The sequence below is a fragment of the Tyto alba genome, unplaced genomic scaffold (assembly GCF_018691265.1).
Source record: "Tyto alba isolate M040663 unplaced genomic scaffold, T.alba_DEE_v4.0 Super-Scaffold_7, whole genome shotgun sequence".
Lineage (NCBI taxonomy): Eukaryota > Metazoa > Chordata > Aves > Strigiformes > Tytonidae > Tyto > Tyto alba.
Window position 1 is genome coordinate 11,377,683 of NW_024881328.1, and position 12,748 is coordinate 11,390,430.

Sequence of the window (12,748 nt, forward strand, 5' to 3'; positions counted from 1 at the left end):
ACACCAGATGTGGAGCAGAACCACACCCTTGCCAATCATGTCCGTGGCTGATTCTGCCCTCCTCTTCTTCATGTTCCAATGGAGTAAAGCCAGAACAAGGATCCTTTGCCCCCGATTTTAAGAAGTAACACAGCTGCAGTTAATTGCTTGTCCAAAAGCCATGCCTGGCCTGAAAGATTACACACAACTGAGCCACCACCTCCCAGCTAGTTGTCATTCTGTGAAGGGAAAAAGCTGGCTTAGCTGTGGCCCATATGAAGTAATTGGGCGAAAAATAGGAAGAAAATTTACTTCCTCTTGTGGCCAGGACATGCCGTAGCTTTGCTTGGTGAATGAACTGCTGAATTTAGCTGTTTTATGGGTGTCTGTGGTAACACTCAGCGAGATTCCAGCCGAGGGCTTTCCTGTCCCTGCTTGTAACACCCTGTATACAACACCGCTTAGGATCCCTCGCTCTTCATATTCCTCTCTTTTTCGGGGGGAAGAATGCTTGGGGCATGAGTTTAAAATGCTTGTAAAGGTCTGCTATTGGTTTAGGCACGACCGGAGCACAGCGAGGCCTAACGGGGAGCACGGCTGCCCGCACTAAAGATGGCGGCGGCGCTGACCCGGAAGAGGCGGCGGGGCGGGCGGGCGGCGGGGTGAGGGAGCGGGAGGGCGGGTTTCCCGAGCCCGCCGCGGCCGTGCGGGAAGCCGAGCCCAGCCGAGCGGGGTGCAGGGGGTGCCGGCAGCCGCCGTCATCGCAGCCCGAATGGGGCGTGCGCGGCCGAGCCCCGGCGCGGCCTGAGCGGGGCCGGCGGGCCGCTGGGGCCGGCTCCCTCCCCGGCGAGGCGGCCCGCCCTGGGCCGGGGGTCGCCCCTGAGGGGGGAGCAGGCGGGCAGCCGCGGCGCCATGCAGTGCGCGGACCCCGCGGCGGCCATGAAGGGGCCGGAGGGCGAGGGCAAGCCGGAGCAGCAGCCGCCGGCGGCGGGACAGAGCGGCGGCAAGAGCGGCGGCGGCGGCCGCGGTGCCAAGGGCTGGCAGTACAGGTGGGCGCGGCGGGGCGGGCTGAGGTGAGGGGGCGGCGGGCCCGGGAGCCGCCGGCGCTGGGGAGCCGGGCTCGGGGCGCTGGAAACGCCCGAGCGCCCTTCGTGGGGCTGCCTACGCCCCGCCTGCCCTCGGCGTGGGTCGCGCCCCGGATTTGGGCGCCCCTGGCCGGCGGGAGCCCCGGGGGCCGGCCGCCTCCCCCGGCCCCGGGCCGTCCCCTCAGCGCCGCGGCGGGCGGCACACGGGCTGGCTGTCGGTTCGGCGCCGATATTCCCGTGCCTCTCTGTTAGCACAAAGCCTCACGGCCGGGCTGCCGATGCTGCCAGGGCTTGTGCCTCCGCTCCTCCCTCCTAGTTCTTATTTTCCCCCTCGCAAAACGTGGGGGCCGGTTTAAAGTTGCCGAAGGCGCTCTGTCGCTTTCCAGCCTTTCCAGAAAGTGAAACTTTGTGCCAAAATTTAGCTCGGTGTGTCTTCTTAAAGAACTTAATAGCAGTCTTTTTTATTGATGCTTTCTATTCGTTGCTGATAACGAAACTCAAAGTATGCTCGGAATTTCTGTCTTATCTGACTTAAGAATGGCTGTGCTTGGCAGAATTCGGGGTGATTCCTCAGGTTCAGCAAATACAGCAGAAGGGAGCGGAGAAAGCTGGAGAAGCTGAGCATGCAGCATTAGTTTGAAATGGCTTCAAACTCAAATGCTTCCTTTCCTGTGTGATTGAGAGATTTGGGGTTTTTTGTGTACTTTTTTCTGATGCGCTTTCTGGTTGAAAGAGTTTCCACTCACACACTGATAGTGGGCTCTCTAAGGCATTGCTTGAGATATTTCCGACTCTCTGCTTTTAGGTCTTTCGTCCTTGACTGGAGTTCTGCCATGTTGCTGTTGAGAATACTGCTGTTATGCGAAGTTTACACACTTCTCTTTCAAATGGAGACTCTCCAAAGCCGTCATCTGCCAGCCCAGATGGACTGGCTTTCAGTTTCCTGCATGTGGAGACAGCAAAACCAGAGCGTGGTACATCTGTGTGCGCCGCGCGGGGTGGAGGGCCATCAGATGGCTGAGACAAACGAGCGCCCAGGCTGTGCAGGCACCGAGTGCCTGGTGATTTTAATAGGGAGTGAACAGCTCGGTCATCGCTGAGAGCCTGGGTCACAAGTCATTTACTTTTCTGGTGTTTAGTGCCAGGAAGAAAAGTGGTGATTTCAGGGCCAATATTCCAGGCTGTTAAAGAGGGAAGGCTTCTTGTCAGATTCAGTTATTTGTTGTCTGATCGGCTGTTTCTAGTCACTTCTAAACTTATTTTTTTTACACTCTGGATTTTTGTATATTTGAGTTTTCTAATGAAAATTCTTGTTACTGTGACCAAGCTCTTACTGTCCATGTCTTTCATATAGGAAGCATAGGAGTTAGTTTATGCAACCAAAATGGATGTATTTTATATTTTTATGTGGAATTTGGAGGCAGTGGAAGGGATGAGATGGTTGATTTTCCTGAACCCCTTTTTGCTATAGAATGTTTGAGATGGTGGTCACAGGTCAGCACTATGCAGAGAAAGTATACTTTTTAAAATAATCCATCTAAGTGTTTTGTTTCTTCTTTCAGTGCTGTGGCTTGTAGGGCAAAAGTTGAACTGACTCTGAGTGATAGCCAGTTTGGTGGTGGCTTGACAGCTATAAATGGGAACTGCCTGTGTTATTCCTTGCAGCTATCAATAGCTGGTTTAATGGTTTAATTTGCTCTAATACTCTAGTGCAAATTATTCTTTTTTGTCCTTTTTTTCTTTCTAGATCATTGGGACAAGTTTAATGTACTAACTCATTGTGGACATTTGGAGTACTTCACTGTTAATCTCTGCTCTGTGGGGAATCAATTCTTTATTCCTCCTTTACTCTCTATATCTAATTACTCACAAAATACCACCCTTCTCTGTCTCCCTAGGAAGTTCTGGACAGGAAGCTGTAGCTTTCACTTTGTGGATTACTTTTATTCTAAAATGTACTTGACAAAAGAAAGACCTTTCTAATAAATCAGTGTCTAAAATATGGCATTTAGAAACAGATTTGCTGGGAGCTTCTGGTGGGAGTTTGATCTTTAACTTTTATAGCATGGAGTGTGAGCAACACGTGGTCACGCAGGTTGACAGGAGAAGGTCCTGATGTACTTGCTCAGCATTGCCTGCATCTGGTGCAGAAGTATAGCTTTTTGGTGAAGTGTCTTGTCAAAACAGTTGTAGCAGAGTTGTCAGACAAATGGGTCAATGGATACATTTGATACTTTAATGCTCAAATGGGGAATTATGACTATGGAAAAAAAAAATAAAAATCTCTAGCACTGCTGGGACCTGAGAACTGAATCTCTCAGAGGTGGGAAGTCACGCATCCTTGGGGTAAAGTGCCTATCTAGACAGTAAAAAATGAAGCAGAAAACCTAACTTTGTATTTTTTGTAGGGAAATAATAAGGAGATTTTTAAATAGCTGTGATAGACCAAACATTAATTGTAGTGGAGAAGGAGACAAACAGAGGCTGCCAGACACTTCATATGATGTGAAGATACAGCTGAATCTACAAGCAGAAAGTCTGCAAAGAGCCTGTGTACAGTGAGTTTAGGCAGCCAGTAGAGCAGTGCCTCCTGAAATTTGTAAGGGCTCAGTTTCTTTGGGGGGCAGGAAGATACTTTTTTTTTTTGACTTAAGAATTCTTGAGTAACTGCTCTTCTGGACATCTGACAGGAAATGATCTTGTTTACTTAAGAATATATATATGATCAGGGTCTGCGTGTGTCTGAGAGCAACCAAACCTCAGATACATTTTTCCTGACAGGGGTCAGGAATAGTGTGAATGTTAACTTGCAATTAAGTAGAGAGAGAGCCTGAGAGGCTGTGTTGCATGCTCAGCTCTTTATCCCTGTTTTCATTTAGAGAAACAGTTGCCGTGAGGTGAGACTTCTGAATAACTTCAAATTACTAAAGATTGTTTTATCAAGTAATTTAAGGTTATAGTGTTTTCTAAACAGCTTCTTTTTAGCAGTAATCAAGCTCAGAAGTATAGTGTTGCCCATATAAATAATTATTAACATTCAACAATTCTGCTTTTACTCTTGACCATCTTAATTTGGTTTTTGCCTTGCTCTAGATTAAGTGAACAGAGTAAATTCAAAGCAGTGAAAGAAAGGAGACAACTTTAGCAGGTACTTCATTCAAGTAACATGAAAATTTCACAACCAGAAAGCAGAATCTGTGTCTATCAGCTAAAATAAAGAGCTGGTCAGAATATGTGCCAGAGAAGTAAAACAATTAATTTCAGATGGGATTGAGGGGCTTTCAGATAATTTTGAGACAAATGACTTGCAATAACTGGTTCTCACTTATCTACAAAATTAAAAGTTCAAAGCACTGTGGTTGACTAGAGAAACAAGATTGTCTTTCCCAGCTGGAGACATGCTAATGTGTCATCCTCTTAGGTTTCTCCGTAGTGGTTCCGCTCACAAATACATACATCAATACAGCTGCTATTAAAAGGATTACCAGCATTTCTTCCTTTGCCGGTAGAAATACCTGTAAAATGTTCATGAATTTCCTAAATAATTGCTGATTTTTAAGCTTACAAGTCACATTCCAAAACCTATTTCCTTTTCAGTTCTGCTTATATTTTTGTAGATAACTGCCTTTGTTCCTTATTTCTGAAATGGTTTTAGCATCTGTTCAATGTGGATTTAGCTATATATATATTTATAAAATGCTACAGATTGTATGCATTTTGCTCCTTAAGGAAGGAAGTTAACTTTAGCTATTCCTGAAAGTTTACTTAAGTGCTGCAGGGTTATTCAGTTATGAATTAGTATAGAAAAGCTTTTGCTTGTAAGTAGCTTCTAAGACAAGGAGTCAACTTGCTAGACTAATAATACTCTTTTTTTTTTTTTTTTTTTTCCCTAGGGGTGACAATGGCAGGTAAGAGGGTTCCTCATGCTGGGTGGTTTCTGCTTGTCATTAGGTTATCAGTTTACTGCAGTTTCTCTTGCAGAATTACTCCAAGTGGGAGTCTGGGAATAAGTAGAGGAATGCAAACAAACAGCAGAGAGGGTTTTGGCAAAAAAGAGTAACATTGTATGTGTGTTTTTTTGTATCAAATGCAAAAGGATAACAGATTTAAAGCAAGTGAAATGGTCACCAGTCTTCTTTTAAGGGCTTTGTTTACTTTGCAGTTGACACTGTGTAGGCAGTCTTCATAAATACTGAGAAATGGGAGTAAACAATTACTGACTTGAATTCAGTCTCTTGTGTTTGAGCAGGTCAGCATGTGGTAACATAACAGAAGAACTGGTAGCTGAAACACATGAATATATTTTAATTCTGCACATTGAGATGATCGTGAATGCTTCTTCATAAAGTGATCCCATAGGAAATGTGTTTTAAAGGAAATGGTTATTTCTGAGTTTGATCCCAATTAACTTGGAGGGTAACTGACAATCCTTTGCACTTAAAACATGTGGAAGCAAAATATGTGAGATTGAGCTAGACTGGAAGTGTTTGCGATTTTTTTTAATCTTTTTTTTTTATTGGTGCTATCTTGCAAAAATGGTCTAATTAGTAGTAATAAAGGGAACTGTCTTGAAACTGATCCAATCTTCTTGAGTGAATGTTGGTAAGAATCCTTTTTATTGAGAGTGGTGTTGAGGTCAGTCTTAGTTGCAAGAAAACATATAGGGATTTTGTAGTTTCCATGTATTTTCTAGTCACATTCCAAGAACGTTTGATCTTAGGAGGATAAATTTCATCCGTTTGGCCTTTAAAGCTGAAACCAGCTTGGTAGAAACAGATACAGGAGGTAATGGCAGCACAGTGTTCAACAAAGCTTCATGTTGCAAACCTCTCCTTTGCTGGCTCTCCATGCTTGTCTCTGAACTTAATATTTCTCATCATAGTATTAATGTAAGCACCTAATTCTTGCTTAGGCTGCAAGAGTGTGTTAGCTGACCTAATTAACTCTGGACTCCTGAGAGCAGGCCAGAATTTAAGTTAAAGGCCCTATCACTTGTAAGTAGAAGAAAAGAAGCCTCCCACATCTTCATGTAAATGTTAGTTTCATTTTAGAACAGTCCTCTCTAATGCTGGTTCTCCTAGTGCTTCCTTTTTATTACCCATATCGCTTGTTCTGTTTTTTTTTTCTGCACTACTTAAACCAAAATTCCTTGGGATCCTATGTGGAATTTTTGTATGCTTGCTGTAATCGGTAACTGTAAATCCCTTCCTTGTTGTGTACAACAGCAGAGGGAGAGAATGGCTGTAATTTTGTGGTGTTACCCGGGAGGTCTGGCAAGGGCTGCTCCTGCTCCGACTTTCCCCCGCTCTTACAGCCCACCCCACTTCACCCTGTCACCAGAACCTGCTGGCGTTGTGACACTGAGCCACTGGCTGCCAATGGGGATGGGATTTCTGCTGCCCCTGCCGTCACGTTTCTGCTGGCAGCTTTTGGGTTGGCTGCTGGCTTTGATGTCAAGCTTGTGCCAAAGGGAGCCCTGATCTTTGTTGCTTCTGTTGCTGATGATCTGTGGAGATACCTCACCACTGCATGGCCTTCAGTAAGCCCTTGCTGCTTGCTTTCTGACTTGTTGTTGACCCTTTGAGTTGTGGTGAACTGGGTGCTAAAGAGTTTCTCAAGTGGTTGAGGTGAAATTCCAAATTTATTTTTTCAATTTTGTGTGTTGTATTCATTTTTATTACTAAAAATCTGCTTAGGATGGCTGTCACATGTTTGATATTTTGGAGGAAAATGGCTGAAAAACCTGGTACCTGAATTTCTTTATCCTCATTTGAGTCTTTGCTTAAAGAGTATATCATATTCATAACACTAATATAGGAATGCTGCACTTCACGTAATTTGCTTATTAGAATAGACAAGAAGCCTGTATTTAAAATGGTCAGCTGATTATGTTCACCTCAGGATCTATTCTGTGTTATTAAAATGTTAGAGTCATCTTTTATCAAGGTGATTTTCCCAGTTGCTGAAGCCCCAAGCACTTCTCAAAAGGCAGGTGAGCCATTCATGTTCACACATGTATTTATGACCTGGGAGGATGGGATTGGAGCAGATGGAAGCTCAGATGCGTTGTGAATCAAGAGAAGTAAATTTCTGTGTGAGGTGTAATAAGTGGATAGAGTTGGGGAAACAGGTTTGGGTAATTTAGACAGGAGTGTCATGACAGCTGATGTTCCAGTTCTCACCTGAAGCCATTTCCTTCCTGTCTCTTACTTCTCAGAGCACCCCCATGTTGAACGGGCAGGCTGTGAAACTCGCTAGGGCAGGGGTGACAAACATGGGAGTTCCGTCTGGAATTGCAGGATACTTGTGTTAGCACTGGGATATTAATTCAGAGTTCAGATGAAGCTAAACTGAAGAGACACAAACTTTTGAATAGCTTCTAAACATGAAGTAATTTGTGCTTTCTGTGGAATAGATTTCTTCAGGAGTTACTTGCCCTTGCAAATGTCTATCCTTCACTGAGTGCAGAGGGCATTTTTCAACCTCACCTTTTCTAATGTAATTATGTAGCAGCAAGTTAATTAAACTTGCCTGCAACATTAACATCCTGCTCTGCCACACATGTTCTCTCCCCAGAGAGAAGGTGAAAAACAAACTCCATGTGGCTCACCTAATCACAGTGCTTAATGCAGACGCAGAAAGTGCCCGCTGCTGCTGTTAGGTTATCCTAGGTAGGTTCTTGTGCTGTACTCACTGTACCATGAAAATGAAGACATGTGTGCACGGACCCCTGTTTACTTAAGGATATTGCCTTGACATGCACTTGGATCACCTGCCAGTGCTGATGAATTCTTGTAGGGGACCACTGCTTGCTGGTAATGCTGCTGGACAACTTCCTTTTTAGGGTACTTGCAAAGCTTGTGCCATTTCACATTTTCTGCACTGTGTGTCTAATGCTGAAATGAGAGGGGAGGACAAGCTGAAGTAGGGTAGGAGAAAAGCTGTTTCTTTTTGTGTGTTAAGCTGACAATCTTGTATTTGACAGCCTGCTTTGAAACAGCAATGTCAGTGTCTGGTGAAGGCTTTTTGCTACAGGTATGCATTTTTTTTTTTTTTCCCTTCCAGGTGTAAATTCCTGAGTTTTTGATGATGCTGGAAATCTTTAAAATCTTGATTAAAGTTAAGGCATTGACATATCAAATTCCTGAAGAGCTCAGTTTGCTTTGGGAAGCTGGTTTCATTTGTTGCAGTGGAGATGCAACAGAGGGTGTGAGGTCTGCTGGGCACAACTGCAGGATGCTAAATTAAGGAGCTGGTTTCTGACCCTGGCTCTGACTTCCTCTGTGGTAATAGTCATATTGTTTAAACTGTTTTTCCCCTGTAATCACTAACTGTGTGTTTCTCTTTTTCTCAGCAGCCTAGTTTGGAACAGTTGGCTCTGATTTTGCAAAACTTTAGCAGTGTTACAGCTGCAGCTGAATTCAGCAGGAGCTGTGATTTGAATGTATGAATAAAATAAAAATGAGCCCACAACTATCTTAGAGAGGCTGAACAGTCATTGTGCCTTAGTTTCCTATATGTAAACCAGGATGATAATGTCTTCATCCTTTTATTGTTCAGTACACAACTCCTTCATAAATGTCAATGACAAGTACAAGAGAAGAAACTCTTTAAGGAGACTCTTCCTTAGCTCATGAGTGCCATTTGGATAATACCTGATGCTCATTGCATGATGAAAAGGAGCAGTTTTGAATAACTCCTGTCTGGGAATCATCGTCCACTTAAAGCACTGAACAAGAAAGTAGTCCTGCTCTTTTTATGTATTGTTATAATCATAGGTGGTTAACATGTGCTTTCTTAATTAGACTTTAAACCTTCCAGCTACCTTATGCCTCAATTTTAATGTAGGAATATTTTTATTTGTCTATATCCAGGAATTGTAGAATAATTTGGGTTGGAAGGAACTTCTGAGAAGTCTCTAGTCCACCCTCCTGCTAAAAGCAGGGCCAGCTTCAGTGTTAGAAGAGGTTGTTCAGGGCTGCTGGTTGAGTTTTGGCATCTCCAAGGATGGAGATGCCACAGCCTCTCTGGGCTGCTGATTCAGGGCTTACCTCCCCTCCGCACTGTGAAGAACTTTTCCTTGTGTCAAACGAGGAATTTTTATTTTTTTTTTTTTGCTATAACTTGAGACCATTGCTTCTTGTCTTTCTGTTGTGCATCTCTGAAAAGAGTCAGTCTCCATCTTCTCCATACGTAGGGGAGACAGCGGTGAGATCCCCATTAAGCCTTCCCTGCCTCTGAAGGAAGCTGAACAGACCCAGGTCCCTCAGCCTTTTCTTGTCTGGCACGACATACCTAGCTTGCACTGATCCGTGGGTTAGTCCATGCCAGGTGCAAGGCTTTGCATTACTTTTGTCAAAGTTCAGGTGATTTTGTTCAGCCTGTTCCTCTGGACAGTTGGGATCCCTCGGAAAGGCAGCCCACCCAACTGCATCCTGACTGCACCCCTAGCTTTGGTCTCACCTGAGAGGCTACAGAGAGTGCCTGCTGGTCCATCGGCCAGCTTGGAGGCATTTAGTGATGTTGACCCCTGAAATGCACCACTTGTAACTGTTTACTGGTTAGGCTTCAAACTATTGGCCATTGCTTCTTGAGTCTGGGGGTCTACACAGTTTTTTGCCTGTGTTGTACTCCAGGCTTATGGTCTTTCCGAATATGTAGATAATATAGTCAATTAAGTGTGTTCTTTCTTGCTTGGAAGGTGTTAAAAATTGTTATCCTCTGTATTTAACCTGAAATGTCTCCAAAATGGTTCAAAAATAGTTAAAAAGGCAAGAGGCTTATCAGGAGTAGATGATCAGTGTATTTACCTTCCATTTAATAGCCAGTGTTTTATTGCTGGAAAGTCCAGGATGTCAATGTGTAATTGTCAATATAATCTTTTTAAATTCATAATCACAATTACATTTTAGAACGGGAAGGGCATATGTTTATATTTCTGATAGGATAAGAGCTATTAGATTAGAAGCAGACCAAAATGCCTTGGGGTGAAATGTGTAGTAAGCTAAACCACATTGGATTGTGCTTAGAGTAACTAAGTGATGCAGAGGTTTGCTCCACCAGTTTCTGTGACTAGTGCTTGCCAGAGTCCACTGTTTTCTGAGGTGGTGTGAATAGCAGATAATCCAAAATTTCAAAGACGCTCATCCATCAGTGTGCTTCCCTCACTTATGTTATTCCAGTACTGTTCACTGAGTAGGGTGGCTTTAATTTGACGGCTTGAGCTTTCTGAAATTAGACTTCAAGGAAAATTTCTGGGATTTGGTAACACTAATATGTGAAACTCTTGTGTTATGGTGTGCTAATGTAAACTGGTAACTCAAATGGTAACAAAGCAGTAGGCAATAATCCTTCTCCAGAGGTATCAAGTGGAGAGTTCAGAGCTTTTGAGGTGCTTGTTTTTGGTATGTTCCAGCTCTAAAATGTTGGCTAAATCTACGGTTATTTTTCCAGTGATAGCTTGTATAGTAGTTATCACTGCAGAAAAATCTGCAGAGTTAGCTACTGACTCTTGGGTCAGCTGTTAGGCTGACGCAAATCCACCAATAAATTGTACATGAATGGAGTTCTTGCTGACTTGAGGTGTTCAAGCAAGAGAAATTGCTCAACTGAAGCTTGCTGCAGTTTTTTTTTTTCCCCAGGCAAATATATTTTGAGAGCTAAAGTAGTCTTTAAATGGTGAAGTAGTTAAATAATCAGCTTTATTGTAGTCTGGTGAGAGCACCATTTTGATACTTATTAATTAAATATTATCTCTTTCCTTTTTTTTCCTGTTGCTACCCTGCAAAAGCGTTGCAATACAGTTTCATTTGTGTATAATTGACCTGTGGCATTAATGCACAAAAGAGGAGATTCGAATACAAGTTTAATTAGGATGGTTTTTAAAAAACCTGCAAGCTTGATTTATCATTCCCCTTGAGAACTAGTATTGATAGAAACTTTTGGTGCAAACCCAACTACTGTGTTGATAGCAAGGTCCTGGGGAAGGCTAGGCGGTGGTGGAGCCCCTCACCCAAGATGGGAAGCCTGGGCTCTGTCACACCAGGCTTGTGGAGAGCTGACAGCTCATTTTGGCTCTGCCGCACCCTTCCTTTGTGGCAAGCCTGCACGCCTCTTTCAGTGCCTGTCTGTGCTCCCAAGGGTTTACAGGAGTACATGTTAAGAGAAGTTTTTATATCTAATTAGGATGTGTGTGTTGCTGGCACGCTTGCAGCCAAGTGGTGTTCTGAATTATCCCCAGGGTCTACTGTCAGTGTTCTTGTCATATTGTTGGACCTTTTTTATCTTGCACTTGATGGTTTCCAAGCCTATAACTGAATAGTCAAACACACGAGCTGAGGAGAAGGAGCTTTGCTGCCACTTTACAGTTGGCTGTAGGGTACTGTTGGTGAACTGCACAGCAAAGTTAGGTTTTTCTTGCAAAAGACTTGGAAAAGCAGAGCTAATTTATTGATGTAGATACTCTGTAAGCAACATAGAGGCTTCTGCCTTACCTTGTTGGGTGAACCTGCTCTGGCACTAGAGAACTGTGGGACTGGAGTGTGCTTAACGTGGTCATGTTTTTTTGGGAAAAGGGATCTTTGCAGTAGCAGAAGATAAGCCCAAAGTTTCCATTGCTGACATTTTTTTTTTTTTTGTTATAATTTTCTCTTCTTCCCCCCCCCCCCGCCCTTTCCCTTCATGTAACAAAAAGGGAAATCGGTGCATTGTAGATAAGCGCTTTGCAGTGATCACTGAGGAAAAAGCAAGCTATTACCAACAGTGAGCCTGTGGGCAGATAGAGACGAACAGGTTCAGTGAAAATGGTTTCTGCTTTTTTCAAACTACGTAGTCAAAACCACTCAAACCACTCATTGGTTTGTGCTGTTATGATCCTGATTACTTTCCGGTCTTTTCTTTATGCTTTGCTAGCTTTTAATCTGAAGACAGTCTCTCTCACCAGGTTTTTACATCTTGCTGTGAGCTCAGTAGAAAGGAGCCTCTTCCCTTGGCCAGAGCCTGAAGGCACTGCATAACTGCAGTGGTGGCAGCTATGGAGGCTGGATCCCTCTCAGGAGCCCTCCCTGACATCTGCATGGGCTCCAGGCTCCTGGTTGTCCTTCTTGCTGCAAGCAAAACCACACATTCTCAGCTGCTGCTTGAAGCCAGGCCTTATGTAAGTCCATGGGGAAGCCTTTGGCCGCTGCATTTGCTCTTCAAACAGCTGTTGGGTCTTTGGAGACCTGGCTGCTCAAAGTATCCCACGCGGTGCTGTCTGAGTCCCAGCAAAGCAAAATTAAAATCGTTAGAAAGGCAGTCTTGTAAGTTTTCTGAAATAATTTTCCAGATGGGTGTAATTTTGTGCCACTCTTAGTGGTGATTTGTTTGTGTGGGGCTTTCCAGAAGAGCTGTGCTCTGAGGAATATGAAAAAAGGATGGGGAGGCCTTCTGCATTGGTGTTTATTCTTGGAGAAAATGTTGGCCCAGTGCTTGTCAGGTGTGAGCCTGAGTATCTTGGCTGAAGCTCCTGGAAGATGTCATTCTGGGACTGCTGTTCCTCAGCATCTGCATTCAAGATTCGGATGCTGCACGTAAACAGGATACAGGGAGAATTTGGCCCAACCTTCACTTTCTTATTCCTCCCCCAGGACAGTAGACCACCCTGCAAGGCACTGACAGCTGCTGCAACTTAACAGGCATACTAG

The 12,748-nt window shown here is 44.0% G+C and overlaps 1 protein-coding gene across 1 annotated transcript in view; it reads left to right on the top strand.

The window, feature by feature from the left end:
- Positions 1-677: 677 nt before the first annotated feature.
- The window catches only part of OSBPL11 (oxysterol binding protein like 11), a 43,494-nt gene continuing 31,423 nt past the window's right edge, over positions 678-12,748 (top strand). The window contains exon 1 of the mRNA XM_042783904.1: positions 678-1,028. Coding sequence (XP_042639838.1) covers positions 892-1,028 — 137 coding nt within the window. The 5' untranslated portion in view covers positions 678-891. The remainder of the gene's footprint in view (positions 1,029-12,748) is intronic.